Source organism: Perissodus microlepis, chromosome 3 (genome assembly GCF_051167445.1).
Source record: "Perissodus microlepis isolate ML-2025 ecotype Zambia chromosome 3, ASM5116744v1, whole genome shotgun sequence".
NCBI classification, from domain to species: domain Eukaryota; kingdom Metazoa; phylum Chordata; class Actinopteri; order Cichliformes; family Cichlidae; genus Perissodus; species Perissodus microlepis.
In genome coordinates this window covers 10313270-10331848 of record NC_140463.1, presented here as the reverse complement: position 1 = coordinate 10331848, position 18579 = coordinate 10313270, and the positions used below count along the sequence as shown (strand labels likewise).

Below are 18579 nucleotides of genomic sequence, written 5' to 3'. Positions count from 1 at the left end.
CAACACACAACCCCTGCTCCCCCCTGTTTTAACACAGTGCACAGCATCACCGGCCATGCCTCACCACAAACTGAATGACTGAATAATCTGATATTATTATGAAACCAAAGAGAAATGTGTTACATGGTGTTAAGTGAAATTGTTGAATGTTGTTTTTGTGTTTCTTAAATTTGTAAAGTCTTAGTTCAAGCAGTAGGATCAAAGACATTCCTTTCATCCTGATCACCTTTCCAGCCACTCCGTGCTGGGGGAGGTTTTATTGTAGGTACAATAAAACCTCCCCCAGCACAGATATCTGTTTCTTGTGTTGTAAGCTTCCTGCTTTTATGACCTTTTGGTGAGCAGGAGGTCACACACACACACAGTGCCTTGTCTTTGTAACCAAGGGTTTTTACGGTGGGAGGTGCTTGTGTTGTGTTGTGTATTGTAACAGTTTTTCAATAAAAGGCTAGGAGGAGGGCTGCTCTTTGAAGGACTTGGTTTGGAGAAAGGTGAGGAACATTTAGCTTCACAGCCTGGTTCTGGCCAAGCCTTTCCTCGTTAGCGAGTAAAAGACCGGTTGAAGATGTTCTGTCTTGTTTTTGTCCTTCATGAGGAATAAGTCTCTAAACTAGCGGGGCCTGTGGAAACAGACTCAACACATGGAGCTGCAGACTCACATGTTTCCTCCTCTGATCTATGAAGCCTTAACTTGTTTCTCCATGAAGGAGACTCTTCAGCCTGTTACTTCAGTTTAAACACATCGAGATTATTTATTAATTAATTCATTTTTTTATGTGAGTTTGTTAATCAATAAAGTTTTACATGTGTTACTCTTCAATTATTGTTTTTGTTTCCTGTGGCTGTAAAAGTTCATGAGATATGAGTATGAGTGTGTTATTGAGCACAACACTGGATACAGTTTTGTGTATTAACATCTATATGGAACAAGCATGTAAATTACTTGGATGTTAATGAGAATAGTTACAGTTAAAAGAGTTAAAATTGATTATTCTTTTGTACTTTGAACTGATAAAACATATTTCATGATACACTATGTAGGATAGCGAGCTTCTACGCTACTAAAACTGGTAGCACAGGGTTGTGTTTTAATCTCACTCTTCACAGTTTCCACATTCTGTGTGGTGTTGCACGCCATCTTCAAGCATTAAGCACCTGACAAACACAGACACAGACACACAATCAGCTGGAAATTACATTTAGCTCGTTATTTATTTCCATTTAACATTTGCCTTGAAACTGGTGCTCAATCTGCTGGTGTTTTGTTGATCAGCGGAGTACAGACTGTAAGTATTAAGTACTTTTTACAGCTGACTGTGCTTATTAAGTATGTTCATTGTGCTCTAAACTCTGTCCACATTAAAATATAACACTGCTTATATACACATACTGGACAAAGTATAAAAGTTTTAGTCAAACATCTCCCTCTAGTGGTCATATGTAAAAAAAAAATGGAGAGGAGTTGCACTAAAATAAAATGTGAATGATACTGTTTAGGCTCATATCTGCCTCTCTCACTAAAGGGGACCTCTTCTAAATGGAAATTGGGTTGTCATTAACCAAACTATAGCTTACTCTAATTTTACTTTTTATCTGTGTGAAATGACAGGAGGGTATGTTGTGTTGTGGGGTGAATAAATTTAACATATCTTAATAATGTAATCACAAAACACTTTGGAGTTCTATGTGGTTTCACATATTTATCTTGATGGATTTTCTGTGAACTCACATTTCACTGGGTTTTTTTTTGTTTGTGTAGCAAGTAACTGTTTTCAAAGTGTAATGTTGTGTGATTATTGTTACATTTTAAAATAATTTTATCATGCATGTCTGTATAGTAATAAAAAAGTGAGTCCCCCAACTCTGTGTTTGAACCAATAGAAAGCTGGTGCTCAGAGGAAGAGGGCGGGCTTTACTTGGTGTCAGTGACAGAAATGAAAAAAAGCTCAAATGAGTGAGAAGGACGATGAAGGAAACATCTGTGCTGTGTCTGCTCTGTAAGTAGAATCTCTGTGTTTGTTTGAATTCTTGTACTTTGACTGTCTGCTCTCCTGATAACTGATGATGGAGGAGAAGACATGAAAAACAAATCAGGCTGAATTCAAGTTCAAACACCATGAGGACCAACTGCAGGTCTGAACTGACTCTTTATCTTTGCTCAGGAGTCGAGGAAACACAGCAGCACAGGATTACGGGATTATTTAAGTTTGCTAGACATTTTCTATAGTCGGTGCACAGAATTACATTCACAATGAACTTTTTTAGAGCTGATACTTCATATTATGCGATAAAGGCACTACAATAATACAAAAAAACCTGAAAAAAAAATTAGATGACATCCCATGAGCAAGCACTTCAGCAGAACCAGGCTCAGGGAGGGGCGGCCATCTGCTGCGACCGGTTGGGGTGAGAGAAGGAAGACAGGATAAAAAATTTGCTGTGGAAGAGAGAAAGAGATTAATAAAAAAGTGTGATTCAATGCAGAGAGGTCTATTAACACATAGTGAATGAAAAAGATGACTGAAGAAGAAATAATCAATGCATCATGGGAATCCCCCAGCACCCTAACCCTATTGCAGCATAACTAAGGGAGGATTCAGGGTCACCTGGTCCAGCCCTAACTATATGCTTTAGCAGAAAGGAAAGTTTGAAGCCTAATCTTGAAAGTAGAGATAGTTTCTGTCTCCCGAATCCAAACTGGACGCTGGTTCCACAGAAGAGGGGCCTGAAAACTGAAGGCTCTCCCTCCCCTTAAACTTCTGGTAGATTAATTTCCGTATCTGTACACACCACTCAAAATCAAAAGACTCATGTATGCTTTGATGTCTTTTTGGGTTATCTTCTTCCAGTAGTCTTTGTAAATCTTTCTCTTACCAAGTTTTATCACTATGGGTTTGACTCAGTCAGGAATATTATACATTGTATAGGTCCCGTGATCATCCACGCAACATTTTCAGCTGAAAACCTAACTTGGTTCTCAGGTGGGGAGAAGTTTCCATTCTTTGACTCGAATGCGACAGCAGCCTCAGCATGGCAATACTTTTCATCACTGAATTAGTCCTCACCAGTCATTTCTTGATCTGGATGAGTTTCTGACATTCTTCATCTAAATCATTCTCGCTGCCAATTTCCTGGCCTTGCTCTTCCTCACCAGTGTAGTGATTAAATAATGTAGTAAAGAGCCTAACTTAGGATGTATATACCTGCCATGGAGCTGCCACACAGTTACCTGCAAGGAAGGTCTTAAAAAAATCATACACGAAAGCTACAAGAAATGTTCAACACTACTGAAAAATGTTGCAAATGTTTGTGAGAAATGCCAACACAGGAGTTGTTCCCGTGGAAGAGAGGCTCTACGGGGCAAACGTTTCTGTAGTGGTTTCCAGGGAACCTGTGTGTGTGCATGCTTGCATGTGCTGATGTGTCCATCTGACAAATGGAGATGTACCTGATCTCAGTTATTTACAGTAATTTTCTAATTGTTGTCTCTTTCATTCATTTCTAATGACTGGTCATTTTTGACAGTAAACACCAAGAATGTAGAAATGGTAAATAAAACACAGAAAATTGTATGCAAACTAATACTGGGTGATTGAGCATACATCATGATAAACTAATACTGGTGTGTTGAAATCCTCTTAGTGGACAAAGTCACTGAATCTTATATCAGTCTAATCAAATTAAACTACATTTTTCAGAGATAAAACTTTTAAATCTGTCAAATTTGACTGGAACACAACAACGAGAGTTAACTGGTGATTCTAAACTGGCTGTAGGTGTGAATATGACAGTGACTGGTTTCTGTCTGTTACTTAAATGCTTTGGTGTGGTATGAGGGTCTGTAGCGAGGTCTTTATCAGTAGAAAAAATGGGAAAACATAAATACAGTTTAAAGTTCAAAAACGTATACCTTGCCTGACATTTTCCAAAGCCATCAAGCAAGCGAGCGGTCCGGGCTTTATGTTTAACTCTCCCTCTGCCTCAACTCAGATAAGTGTTTGGGAAGGATGGATGAAAAGATTTTCAACCAATTATATTTTAAATATGTTGCAGGCATCAAATAGAAATGAGCAGATATATCAGAGAGACGAGTCTGTGTTTGTCGGCTGGAGTTGTTCTTTATGTTCACCTCAAATCAACCTGAGTGTCATTTCTCTTTAGTTCTGATCTCACTGCTGAGCTGCACAACAAACCAAGGTCAGTAACCTTCTTCTGTCACAGCTTAAACCTGATAAATGCTCACTGATATGACCTGATTGGGTTCATGTTTGCCATTTGTGATAGTTTATCGATAGTTTGATAAAAGGAAAACAGATCATCAGTTTTTCATTTTAACCCTCACAGCTCGTCTGACTGTGAGTCCCAGCAGCTCTCAGTTCTTTGAAGGAGACTTTGTGTCTCTGAGCTGTGAGGAGGACGACAGCTCTGCTGGATGGACTCTGAGGAGAAACACAAGCAAACGACAGAGGACTCAGTGTGGAGATGGGTGGGGAAAATGGTCTGGTTCAATTAATTCTTCATGTAACATCAGCTACACTGACCCCCAGGACAGTGGAGTTTACTGGTGTGAGTCCAGAGAGGGTCCCATCAGTAACATGGTTAACCTGACAGTCACTGGTAAGCTGAGTGTGTGGAGTTAGTGTTGATGAAGCTGTGTGTAAATGGATGAAATGCTGTAGTTTGTCTCTGTGTTGAGGTGGATCAGTGATCCTGCAGAGTCCTGTCCTCCCTGTGATGGAGGGAGATGACGTCACTCTGCTCTGTAAAACAAAGACCACTCCCTCCAACCTCCCAGCTGCTTTCTATAAAGATGGCTCCCTCATCAGGAAGCAGCCTACAGGTCACATGACCATCCAGCATGTTTCCAGGTCTGATGAAGGCGTCTACAAGTGTGACATCAGCGGTCATGGAGAGTCTCCATCCAGCTGGATCACTGTCACAGGTGACACACTCACCTGTCTGTGTTTCTGCAGGTTTCAACATTCACAATGTGACGACAACTTAATGACTGTGTTTGCTTAATTTTAGACAAACACACCACCACACCTCCACCTACATCCACACCTCCACCTACATCCACTTCTCTTGGTTCCTCTCTCATACCTGTGTTGTCATGTGTTGGATCAGTCTGTGTTGTGGTTCTATTGGTGTTACTGGTTCTCCTGAGGAGACGACGTACCCATAGGAAACCTGAAGGTGAGACTGAGATTTTAATTTTAGAGTTTGAGCATCTATTATGATTAAATGTTTTTTAGATTTACGTTCTGTACTAATATAAGAAATTCCATGCTGTTACATGTTACAAAGCTAAAATTATTTTTTTCAGTGCTTTTAAATTAAACATTAATTTATGTTTTTCATTTAAGCAGATCAAGCTGCAAAAGATGTGATTACATACAGTGACATTAGCATAACACATCGACAACGACAACAATCAATAAAACATAACAAAGGTAATACTGAGTGCTGTGATCTGGGTGGCGGATGGTTTTTGTAATATTTTTGTATGCAAGACAACTTTGTTTTTTTTGTTTTTTTAAATGTGAATACTTTAGAGACATATTGTCATTTTTATATTGTGGAGAGATTTCTAAATACACAAGGAATCATGGTGTTGCATTGATGCCTGATGACATAACACCTTTAACATCTGTGTTATCACTGTTAACATGTTTGTCACTGTATTTGTTTTACAAGGATTACTGTATTTATAACTAGCATGGTGTTTATTTAATCACTTGTAATAAATGTTAGAAAGAGATTCAACTAAAATTCAAAGAAAAAGGCACTGTGATGTCATGATTTACTGGAGACCAAAAGTAATTTAAATTAGATGAGAGGATGGAGTGCTAAGTTATCGGCTAATGCTGCCTGTCTTTGGTTAACAAATCACATCCACAGACCCATAGATGTATGTTAACTTGTACTGAGTAATGTCCAAATATCCAGAAAATTCATCCACAAAACTCTGACATAGACTTTTTGGATGATCTATTAGTACAACCGATCATATATCAGGTTATTCAGAAAGGCAAGAGTTTAACTTACCTAAAAAATCTATTTTGTTGACAGTCATCATGAAATTGGTCATCCTGAGTTATCAAATATTTATTTGGCTTTTTTCAAAAAAAAAGAATCATAAAAGAGATTATGTACAAAGTCTAGTACTTCTATCCACCTGTGAAAAATTTAAAGCATTTTAGACTTTACCTAAAAGTTTACCTTTGTACTTTACAATTTTTGCGAATCGTGATATTTTATTTATTTTATTTTTGAAAAATCTAACAACTTGAGTATGTTTATCAGATTTGAATGTAAGTCTTTAAAGTTGCAGTGGTATGTTGATTGTTGTTTCCTTGTGTGTTGGACTGTGTGTTTGTGGTTTGTGGTTAACAAAAGCTAACAGTGCTGTAGTCGTCCAACATCCTGTTTCTCATCAATAATAAAAAGTTTTAACACAGACGCGAAGAGAAAGAAGAACGATTAGTAACTAGATGAAGTGAACTTAATTCAGTGTTACTTACCTCCCCTTATTCATGTAACATCAATAGTTGAAATTACATTTACCTTTGCATTGTCCTCTGTGTATGTTTGACTGTGCAGAAGATGATCCAGCTGTAATCTACTCAGGAGTGAGAAATGACAACATCAATTATGAACAAATCGTCATCACAGACAAGCAAGAAAAATCAAAGACGAGAGGTACAGCTGCTCTTCTTTGTCTCCATCCTGGTTCACTTTGACACACACACACACTGAGGCTTTGGTTTAGCAGGGTTAGGCTTCACCATGTTAGTAATGCTAACATCTTCTAATTAGCATAAGGCTGATGAAAATACAATGAGCTTTATAGGTAATTACAGTTTATTGGCTGCACACACATTTTCACACCACACACAAAATCACACACATTCTGGAAAATACATTCAATAGGATAACTGTAATATTCACAAAATTATAATTAATTCAAACAGCAACAGCCTAAACATAGAAGTTCATAGCTCTGCAGCTCCTCTGGGGAAAAGTCACTGCATTTAATGGTACATTCCCTCAGCAATGGAGGTACAGAAAATGGTCCACTCCAACTCATGGATGGCTTATTAACTGTATTTGGACTCAAAATGTACAACCCAGCAAAGGATTGAATTCTGTTCAACAAGTTTATTTACAAACCTTAAACCACAACCTGTTGAAACTGGGGACAGGACAGGTTAGTAAGACTGATTAAGAGCATAGTGTGAATAATGCAGTTGTGCTCATTGCTTACTTGGGATTTCTTAACAGAGTGGTGGAGGGTGGACAGGTAGGTGAGTAAAGCAGGCAAATCTAAGTCTCTTTCCAGTGTAAACTCCAAGGTGAATCACACAGAAGGTGATATTTTTATTTATTAAAAAAAGACATCTGTACAAGGAAAAAAATTTTTTTTAAACGGGAACTAGTCCCAGAAGTTGTCTGGTAGCGTTTTGTGGGAGAAACGTTTTGTCACTCATCCAAGTGACTTCTTCAGTCTCAGCTGACTGCAGGTTTCCCCAATCTTATAAACAGTACATTTGCATAATGACTGAAACCAGCCCACTGAAGGAACAATGTGCTGGGAGGTCAGTTCCTTAATCTTAATTATGCAAATTCTCATAACCATTGATCAACAACCACTGATCAATGCTCACTGATCAAAGCCCACTGATCAATGGCCATGAGTACCATTGATTGGGGTGATTGAGGCTCAAGAGTTGGGAGTTTGCCTTGTAATCAGAAGGTTGCCGGTTCGAGCCCCGGCTTGGACAGTCTCAGTCGTTGTGTCCTTGGGCAAGACACTTCACCTGTTGCCTACTGGTGGTGGTCAGAGGGCCCGGTGGCGCCAGTGTCCGGCAGCCTCGCCTCTGTCAGTGCGCCCCAGGGTGGCTGTGGCTACAATGTAGCTACCATCACCAGTGTGTGAATGTTTGTGTGAATGGGTGGATGACTGGATGTGTAAAGCGCTTTGGGGTCCTTAGGGACTAGTAAGGCGCTATATAAAAATACAGGCCATTTACCATTCACAGAGAGTTGGGGAATGGCTGCAATCACAGCATTGTAAGATGATGAAAGATGTACCCTTAGGCCCCCTCCTTGATTCAGAGATGGTCTTTCCCTTTACATGTAAATGGCCTCCTTGACTCCGCGCTCAAACCAGAATTCCTCCCTGTCCAGGATGTGTACATCCTCATCCTTGAAAGAGTGTCCACTGGCCTGTGGGTGTGAATAGACTGCAGAGTCCTGGCCTGACGAGGTAGCTCTTCTGTGTTGTGCCATCTGCTTTCCCAGAGGTTGTTTGGTTTCCCCGATGTATAAATCCTGGCAATCCTCCTGGCACTTAGAAGCGTGCACTATGTTACTCTGTTTGTGTCGGGGGACCCGATCCATGGGGTGGACCAATTTTTGAGGCTGCGTGTTTTGGGGTTTGAAAGCCACAGAGACCTGTTGTTTGGAAAAAATGTCTCCCCTGCTCCGATACTCCTGACACATACCGGATCACTAAGGAGTCAAATGACAACTGCTGCTTAAGGGACCAGTTGTCCTCGCAGCCCGATTCAGAGAGGGAGTGATAGGAGTGCTGCATTAACTGTCTACACTAATTTCTGTTGGAATTAATAAAGGCTTGCAAAAATTGTGTTTCTCTCTGTTTCGGACGGGACCATGGGTAGGTTCATTTGGAGGTTGCAGCTAGGCTGCTTGTGCCCCACTGGCTGCCATTTGAATATGCTGGCTATAGATGTTGTGGTGCTGTCTTGGTTGACACACCTCTGCAACATAGACTGGAAGTCTGGATTAGTGCCTCTGGATTGCCAGCCTAAAGTGGCCTTTTTAAGAGAGTCCATAGGGTAGGCTCTAATCACATATTCTTAAGCCTGTCTTGGAAGGTCTACACCTGAGTACTGAAGAGGAGTCTTTTAGTTAAACCTTGGATTCAAGACGAACAGTGTGTTTTTTCCCTGGTTGCTAAACACTGGACCAGTTTTTGTCCCCTTGAGAATATCCCAGGGAGCTTCTGTTTAGAGTTTTGTCCCAGTGAGCAACACTTAATAAATGGCAGACTTGTGCTTGTGTTTCAGGAAGACATCTAAAAAGAGACTGACTGAACAGACCAATCAGTCAGTTCCCAATTTCTATTTTTATTTTAAATTCTGTGTGGAAACCACAGAAGTTACTTCCTCTTGCTGATTCCAGATAACGGTAGTCTGATACTGATGACTCTAACCACTTGTCTTCTGCTTTGGGCAGTAACAGTGTTCATGTTGTGAGAACGAGTTTGCTTGTTGCTCTGTGGTAAAATGTATCAGGCTGTCTGATAGAAGACAGCAGCTTTGTGGTCGTCTGTCTTCCTTTTTTACAAACATCCCCCCAAAGTTCTTTGTGGTTACTGTGTTTCACAGCAGAGCTGCTAAGAAGCTGTTAGAAAAAAACACAGTGAGAATCTGCTGCTCTTTATAAAATCAATCACTTAATCTCTTCATAATCAAAATAAAAACTGTTTGCCATAGCTGCAGTGCAGTAAAAATGACATGGCTGTAGTTTTAACTTCAGTGTTTTACTCTGCAGAGTGCAATCCAGCTACAATCTACTCAGAAGTGAGAGCAGGCGACGTCTGCCATGGACCGAAAACCACCAGATCAAAGAGGCCCAAAGGTACAGCTGCACTTTAACTTTGTACAGAGCCGAGCAAAACACGTCTTCACTGAAGCTCAGTAAGTCTAATCTCTGTCAGAAAGGAAACTGTAAGTTTGTTTGAACTGTGTGTGTTTGTGTTTGTGTTCACACTTTAAACCAGAGCCAGACACCATCTACTCTTTACTGAAGTAGTCCACCAGTCCAACCACTGACGTCCAGCTGCTGGTCTCTAACTGGTCCTCCCAGCACCTCAGACCAGACGACATCCATAGATTTTCACTGAGATAATTCAAAAATAACATCCTATTTTAACTTGCTTTAAATGTTTTTTATGGCAAATGAGAATATAAATATGTTAATATGATTCATAACTCTATTATTATTTAAACTATATTCATGTTTGTTGGTTCCTGCAGTGGGAAATTATTTTCCGCATTAATAAACCTCTCTTCTAGTGTGTTTTTAGTGTTTTTCTCACGTGGTCGTGGGCTTCAAAAATATGTGAAATGGAAAATGTGACTTGTTTGGTTGTGGCTAATCGATGCACACCTCCTTACATGCAGAGAAGACTGAACAACCACACACTAAAAACTGCACAGTGGCTGAAAACTGCACAGAAACACTTCACCACGCGTTTTGCACGTTTGAGGCCGAAGAATTTATTTATTTCGTTTTATTTTTTATTTTACTGAGAACCAAGCAGCAGCGAGTTACATGGCAAAAGTATTCATGTTTAATTATGTTTGAAAATTTAATAAAAAAATATGCTAAAAATTTCTGGTAGCAGCTTCTCAGCAGAGAGATGTTTTTATATCTGATAAAGTAACTCAGACTAACTTCCTGAACCAGAACAGGGCCCTTCCTGTTTAACCTCTCACAGAAGCTTAAAACGACCGCAAGTCACTATCAAAATCTTTTTCCATCTACTGGTTGATCTGCTTCATTAATGACATCAGTTTAAAGCCACGAGCGAGACAGGACTACTGCTTTAACTGTTTTCAAAGCAGAAGATAAGACAAAAAGTTTGTGTTCAAACTGCAGAACAAAGCAAAGACTGAGCAGGTTTGGTTTGTTTAAGGCGGCTAACAGTCAGAAGCCTGAAATAACAACAGGAAATGAAAGAGACGAGCACTACAAACACCTGAATAAGAAGACCGACTTTTAACCAGCGACTTTGACTGAACGTCAAACAGACGTTTGACTGAGAGTTACAGTCGTTAAGATGCGAGCTCACTGTTTGTTACAGGAGACATTTCTCCCCACAAACAGCAGCAGCAAAAAAAAAGTAAAATTGAAAGGTTTAAAAGTAGAAATAAAGGCTGTCAATATTTTAATTTTTAACAGGGATGTTGATGAGTGAATGAATTTAAATTAGAAAAAAGAAGAAATTTCACATTTTCTAAATTTAATTATTGATAATCATGAAGTCTGGTTCTGCTGCTTCCTGTTAAAAGCTAGTTCTTCTTTCCCACAGTCACAAACTGATGCTCACAAAGCATTTTATGATTGGTGAGCTTTTCCCTTAATGTTTATGGACTTTAAAATTTAAGGCACCTGGAATGTGAACTTGTGTAGAGAAAAAAAATAATACAGTTGCATCATCATTAATTCTTCTTCTTTTGGTAAAAACTGGAAAATACAGGATAAAATTTTACAGATGATTTCTCAATAGTCACAGATGGTGTTAGCACACAGCTCACTTCCTCTTTGTCACTGTGGGCTCACTTTTCAGACTAAATAATAAAGGCTTCAATGACGGGCTGTATGTAGAACATGTAGTGCATAATTACAAGAATTACAAGAAGATCAAAACAACACAATTTATTTTAACTCATATCTGACAGGAGTTGGAACAAGACATGAGTGACATTTTAGACATTTGCTCAACATCTGTTTTATATTTTAAATATTTTGAAACCATTTAGTCACCAGCTGCATTCATTAAAAATGTGATTTAAACAAAATTTATGTTTTAATATTTTGTGAGTGCATTAGTTTCAGTGTTACGGACAGAAAATGTGCTGCAGTTGTGGAGTTGAACAGTTGTTTATAACATTCTTGTGTTTAACCGATTTCAGGCTCGGTCCACTAAAATAACACAGCAGTAAACTTCCACATGGATCCTTAGAGGTTTTTCTGTTTGTGGAGGTTTGGATGCACACTTGCTCACCACCTCTCTTCTCTCTTTGTCACGGTCGGTGACCCAGTGTTTTTGGTTTTTGCACTTTTACTTTTGATTTTATTATGAATTATGACGGTTTGTGTTTTGGTTTCACGGTGTTTATTCTGTGGTCCCTCTGTTCTGTGTCGTCCCTGCCTGTGTATCCCCTCTAGTGTAGTCAGGTCTCTGTGTAAAGCCCGCGACTCTGAGTCTTTCTTCTGTGTTTTGAGCTTCCTGTTTTGTTGTGATGTCCCGTCATGTCTGATTACTCCCAGCTGTGCTCTCCCTCTGTGTATTTAAGCCTTGTGTCTGCCTTTGTTAGTTGCTGGTTTGTCTGCATTATTGCCCTCTGTCATCCTGTGTGGTTGCTCTGCATCTGGTTTCAGGTTAGCTTTATTCTTAGTTTTCCCAATTTAGGTTTTGTCAGTCTCGCACCCTCGCCTTTTGTTGTATGTCATCCTCCTCAATAAAGCTCACTCTCATCAGAAGCCTTGCTTGCATTTTGTGTCCTTAAATAACTTACACCATGCTGGCCGTGACACTCTTATTTACTCTTACAGACTGACTGCAGCATTATTTACTTACAAAAATATTCTCAGAGCAATAAACTCCTGGAAAGCTTGTGTTGTGAAATCACTCATCCAATTGACTTCTTCTGTCTCAGGTGACTGCTGGATGATTGAGCACGCATCAAGACAAGACGCAGTAAAAAACAAAAAAACAGAACTCATGAAGTTAAAATGGGTGGCAAGAAAAAGTAACTTTCCTGTCACTGTCTAACCTCAGAAAGATTATCACCAGTGAAGCTCCAACACAGTGTCACCACAGGAACGATTACACACCAACTTTAAACTTAACTCTTTAACGCCTGCACTGTAAAATGTAATATTGTGTTTAATTAAAAATATTAAATTGGCTGAACTCAATTTTTAACAATTTGTTATTAGAACTCGATTTAAATAAGTTACCAGTACTTTTTATGCAAAAATGCTGATAAACTCAATTTATTTGAGTTGTCTTAACTTAGAAAAACTAAGTAAGCTGGAAGTTTTTCTTCTCAGGGCGGAAGGATGAAAGATGTGTTTTGAAAATGCCACGTCACTACCGTCCTCCTCCCTCTCGGATCAGTCCGCATGTTCATGGTGCATTTGTTATGGAATATGTTGAGCAAACCTGGAGAAGCGTCAGCTCAAGAGATTATTGCCATTGCTGTGGATCTTTACCTGATACACTGACTTGGTGAGTAAATGTTTACTCTTATTCAAACTGATTTTGTGGCTTCTCTTATTTTAGCACCAGGTTTATAATCTTGCTAGCTAGTTAGTGTTAGCCTAGCGTTGCTGCTGCCGCTGGGCTCATGTTACTTAAAAATTAACACCACAGCCTTAAAAACCTTACATAAAACGATGTCTGTGAAATTTTCTGTTGATTGTTTGAAATAAAAAAGTGAGATAAGAGCCCAGACAAAATTCTTCGGGAGGTGCAGCCGTTAGGGGTAGAGTGGGGTGTGGGGGGTATTTTCAATCCATAGCCATAACTAACTAACTATATATATATCATGTTTAACCTGAGTAGCAAAAGAGTGCAGGGGGGTTGAAAAGAATAAGCCAGGAGTTAGTTGTGCTCCTGGACTCTATCGAGCCTTGACCTCCCGGTCAGCTATCGCGCTGGTGGATAACAGAGCTCTCCGAAAACGTGGAAGCACTTTTGCAAATATGTGATATTTTGATAAATTAAGTAGATATTTGAGCATTACACAGCTACATTCTCGCCTGAAAATATCTTAAAAGGTTATTTTGTGACCCAGAAAGGGTAGTCTGGGGAAAAGGAGGATCGCATTTGTTGCTGGTTGTCGGAGCCTGTGCGTACTTGTAAGCGCGGCAATGGCGGAGGAGCGCGGCTAAAAAACTTATTACTTTTTCTGGGTCACAAAATAAACTTTTAAGATATTTTCAGGCGAGAATGTAGCTGTGTAAAGTTCAAATATCTGCTCGATTTATCAAGACATCACATATTTGCAAAAATGCTCCGACGTTTTCAGAGACGTCCATTTTTTTTTCATGCTTTGTGGCAGCTTTTGAACATGTGTGGCATCTATTAATGTCAAATCTAGCCTTTATTTAACAACATAAGCAAACTCTATGTTACAATGATTGCACAGCCATTAAGGATAAAATCAGTTTCTGAAAAATGTTCTGTTTTTTCTCCCTCTGCTTGCTTCTTACTGTCTTTGAGGCTCGGGACCAGCACTCCTGTTGTTGGAAAGAAAGACATCAACTCAGTGGTAAGTATTTTGGTTTTCCAATATATTAGCAACTGTCAGTGACATTTATATTAATCAGGCTGAACTTTAATCATACTTTAGATCAGCCTGTTTTACTTATTGTTTTATTTGTGCTTTGGTTTGGGGAAGTTGTTTCTGTACTGATCTTTGCCTGTCTTCTGTTATTAGACTTGAGATATGACTGCACTATGCTGTTGCTGGTGACTCCAGTTAATTCTACAAGACATGCTGTGTAAGTAAACAAACAACAACAGTTTGGTCTGCATTTCTTGAAAGATCACATCCCCCAAACTTAGTTTAGAGGGTCTACACTGTATATAGTGAAGTCTGCAAGTTTTCTAACAGCAAAATTTGTTTTGTGCCTAAATCATTTCGCACATCATTAGAATGAAAGTTATTGGCCATGTTTGCATAGCCCTTTTTAAAATGATGCTTTCATGACATTATTGTGTGTCGGGTGGTGGTCAGGGCTATCCAGACTGACAATTGGGACATTGAATGTCACCTCTCCGGTGGGAGGGAGCCTGAGATTGTGTAAATTGGAGTCTGTTTTATACCAAATGCAGAAAAAAATGTTTTAAGAAAGCAATTAAGTTCATGTTCCAAAAAATATTATTGTTTTCTTGCAGGACACCAGGAGAGATGAGTCCTCCGTCACAGATGGTGTGGTCAGTGAAGATGGTCGCCTGCAGGTTCAAGCTCATTGCATCTCCAACCCACATCCACTGCCACTGTACTTAAGGGAGGTTAAAGACTTTCTTCTGCACCTACATTTGGATCACCTCGATCCATGACGGTCATTCAGGCAGTAATGCCTGGACTGGAAACAAGCCATCCTTAAAATATTACAACATTCCAGCTCCTGTGTTGGAATGCAAAACAAATGTGTTGTTTAAATCAGAGACTGCACTTGTGACAGAACAATAAATATTTTATTTTGATTATATAAGTAATGTAAGTACAAAACAAACTTGTGGTAGGCCTAAACTTATTTTCAGAATAATTACATCTGAGACTTTGTTTCATTGTAAGATTCTAACAGTGATGGCAATATAATTGTTTGTTGTTCAGCAGAACAGTGTCCAGTATGTTGGCTGTTATACTTTGTTGTGTTTGAAAATAAAAGTTGGGCTGATTTTAACATCATTAAAAAAAGTGTTGTTAATTATTTTTAATCATATTCAGGTTACCACAAATAGTTTTTTCATTTAGTTGAACTTGAAATGTTTGTCAGTAGGTAAACAATTAAAATTGTACAGTCAGAAATATCAAGTTATTCTTAATACTGCAGACTTGCAATGTGTAAGTTGTCCTAACAGTCATCTTAAGTAAGCTTTACTTAGTTTTTTTGAGGCAACGAGTTTCCTCAATTTTTTTGAGTTCTGGGAACTAACAAGGCTGTACAGGGTACTCAAAATGAGTAAGTTGCCCTAACTTGGTCATCTTACGTAAACTTGATCCAATTTTCTTGAGTTCTGAAAACAAATGAGCTTGTACAGAGTACTCAAAATAAATAAGTTGTCCTAATTTAGTCATTTTTAGCTAAGCTTTACTCAATTTTTTTGAGGCAACGAGTTTCCTCAATTTTTTTGAGTTCTGGGAACTAATTAGATTTTACAGTGTGAACCATGAAATACTTGCCAAAAATTCTAATCCCTCCCTCCTCAAAAGAAATGAAACTTCTGACAAATTGAAATAAACAAATAAATTAATAAATATGAAGTTAAAAATGAGCTTTAATTTGTATCATATTTTGTAACATCCGGCTTTATTATTTTATTTTGTTATTTCAGGGGCAAAAAATCGCATTGACGATGTAGAAGTGTCAAAAACTCATGAATCAGATGCGACTCTTTGAGAGTCTTTGCTCTATGTTCATAACTCACCAACACTTGAACCACTTTCTGAACCAGCGAGTGACATGACCAGTGACGTCACTAACCCTTAAATCGAGCTTCTCTACAGCCTTCCTGGACTCCTCGACACGCGCTCGGCGGAGTACGCCCCGCCCCCTCAGGTGGTTAAGGTTGTAGAAACGTCACATTATCATTAAAGTATTATTAAGCACGCGATCCAAACACGAGTGATTTCTGCGAATGAGTGAATGAGTCCACTTCCTGTGGTGTGAAACTCTTCTTTCATACTAGAATGAACAGCCTCGCCTCTGTCAGTGCGCCCCAGGATGGCTGTGGCTACAATGTAGCTTGCCATCACCAGTGTGTGAATGTGTGTGTGAATGGGTGGATGACTGGATGTGTAAAGCGCTTTGGGGTCCTCAGGGACTAGTAAAGCGCTATACAAAAACAGGCCATTTACCATTTAGAAGACGCTAGCATGTATGCTAAAAACAACCAGCCTTTTTAGATCATAATGACGTATTTGTTCTGGCGTGGAAGGGATTTGTAGTTTTTAAACGGTTCCACCAACTAAAGGAATGGGGTGAAACAGAGACTGTGATCGTGAACTCTGTGTTTTAAAGGATCAGATCAGAGCTCGGCCGTGGCTGTGGGTGCAGCAGGAAAATTAACAGCCTTTACAAGCCAGAGCCCACAGATAGGAAACAAAGAGACACAGACTCATACTTTCAAATGAAGACAGTCATTTCTCTAAATAAAGATTTTGGGCTGTTTTAAAACAATCAAAGTAGTTTTAATGTTCACCGTGTTTCGGCCTGCATTAGTTTTATTAGTTGTTGTATTTCAGACTTCAGGATGATGGATTTTACTTCAGTCACAGAGTCTGAATAAATGAGCAGATATCCTGGATCATCTCTGCAGCAGGAACAGGAAGCAGGAGAGATGATTTAATTTCTGTGTATAGCTCATTTATTTAAATCTGCAGCCTTCTTTTGTTCATTATGTTCATCCATTAGTAAATAAAACTGCATTTCTAAAATAAAATGTTTTAAAACTGTTTTATTATTTTGTCTGGTCTTTTTGTTCAGCAGCATTCATGTTTTAGCACAAATACTGTAAAATGGCAGAAATACTATATTAAGCACAAATCATATAAAAAGCAGAAATACTATATTTGGTAGAAATACTATGTTTTAGCAAAAATACTATATGTGGTCTCAGCAGGTTGAGCAGGTCTTCTTTGTGTGTTCTGTGTATCGAGCAGAGCAGAATGAAGGATGATGACATTTTATTCATTTTCTACATCACCGAATAAACAAACAAACATTCCTGTTACAAAGAGTTTCTGTTTCATTATGTGTTTTTTAAAGTACGGCTCAGAGAATCTAAACAACACTGAAAACATGCTGTGAATAAAATAGTCAATGAAAACGCTTAAAGACCATTTTAAACTGAATCACTGAACAGAAGCTGCTCCTGATAGTTTTAGTTTTCATTTCTAAGTTGTCTCTAAGAATCGATTCATTACTGATGCTCATCAGAGAAACCCAAAGTTAACCAACACGGCAGTGACATCACTGGAATGTGGCGTTAAACACCTCGAAACTACATCAATAAGTTGGCGTGACTCCATCAGTTTTCCTCTGTTTATACCTGCACCATAAAGGATCCACATGTCATGTTACTTCCTGGTATATTTTGGACGTACCGAGTTTAACTACAATGACTCTGTTAACATCAGCCTGTCTCTGCTTAACTCTGCAGTTTGTCTGTGTCGTGGATTTGGCCTCTTCAGGTGAGCTCTCCTTCAGGTACTACTTTCTGTTTGAACTTCATGAACGTTGCTCTCGTTTACTGTAAAACTGTCAAATGCCCTCAAGACAGTCTATCATTATGTCCTTGAAGTGAACAAAAACGGTTAAACTGAAAGATACTGTTTTATTCTCAGAAGGATAGATTAAAAAAAAACAAAACAAAAAAAACATCACCTTTTCTGCAGGTCATGTAAGCTGTCTCAGGACTCTTGTGCTACGAGGGAGGGGTGCAGTCTGGTAAACAAAAAGCTCCTCTCCCCTATTTCCCCGGACCGCCATGAATGATGTCACGAGGTAAAGGAAATGTGTGGAGGAGACTTTATAAAGAGTAGCTCAGAGAATCTGACAGATTAATAATCTGGACGTGGTTTATGGTGTTTACTCCGCTTAAATCAAACTCTTGTTCTCCTGTTTGTTTGGTTGGTTTGTGCAGGTGTGAACACAGTATTCACACTCAGGTGTGACCACAACCGATGTGTGAAAAAAACAAAACAAATCAGTTTACAAACTCTAACCAGCTGACTTGCTGACTGCAGGTGTGAAAACGCCATTAGACTCCACCCACCATGTCCCACCATATCCTGATGAAGCTTCAGAGAAACTGGGACCTGAGGTTTGTTCATGCAGCTCAGATAGAGCAGCAGAAACAGTATAAAGGTTGTGATTTTAAAGAGAAAGAAACGTACAGCTAGGAAATGACATCATCATAAAAACTGCAGCACAGCAACAAACAGGAGAACAATGATGTTCAATCATCTTCATATATTCTGATCTTCATTTAGAGAGAATCTGTGTGCAGAAACAGTCATGACAGCA

At 39.0% G+C, this 18579-nt stretch overlaps 1 protein-coding gene across 5 annotated transcripts; it reads left to right on the top strand.

Moving 5' to 3' along the window:
• The first annotated feature begins 936 nt into the window (after positions 1-936).
• On the top strand, positions 937-16952 carry LOC146389835 (uncharacterized). 5 transcript variants are annotated; one of them, XM_084913777.1, is made up of 9 exons: positions 937-4942; positions 5029-5196; positions 5367-5453; positions 6604-6702; positions 9580-9666; positions 9809-13048; positions 14045-14093; positions 14262-14325; positions 14723-16952. In XM_084913777.1, exons 1-6 carry the CDS (start codon positions 4735-4737, stop codon positions 9838-9840), a joined length of 681 nt encoding a protein of 226 aa, XP_084769903.1. In that variant the 5' UTR covers positions 937-4734; the 3' UTR covers positions 9841-13048; positions 14045-14093; positions 14262-14325; positions 14723-16952. The 5 variants fall into 5 exon arrangements, with proteins under 5 accessions (XP_084769903.1, XP_084769906.1, XP_084769905.1 ...); XM_084913780.1 differs by having other exon boundaries at positions 5128-5196; positions 9809-14093; XM_084913779.1 differs by having other exon boundaries at positions 5370-5453; positions 9809-14093.
• Positions 16953-18579: the final 1627 nt, after the last annotated feature.

Coding starts and splice junctions, on each gene's coding strand:
- LOC146389835 (XM_084913777.1), top strand. CDS start 4,735: ATGGAGGGAGATGACGTCACTCTGCTCTGTAAAACAAAGACCACTCCC. Junction 5,454..6,603: donor ATCAATAAAACATAACAAAG/GTAATACTGAGT, acceptor TTGACTGTGCAG/AAGATGATCCAGCTGTAATC. Junction 6,703..9,579: donor AGAAAAATCAAAGACGAGAG/GTACAGCTGCTC, acceptor TTTACTCTGCAG/AGTGCAATCCAGCTACAATC.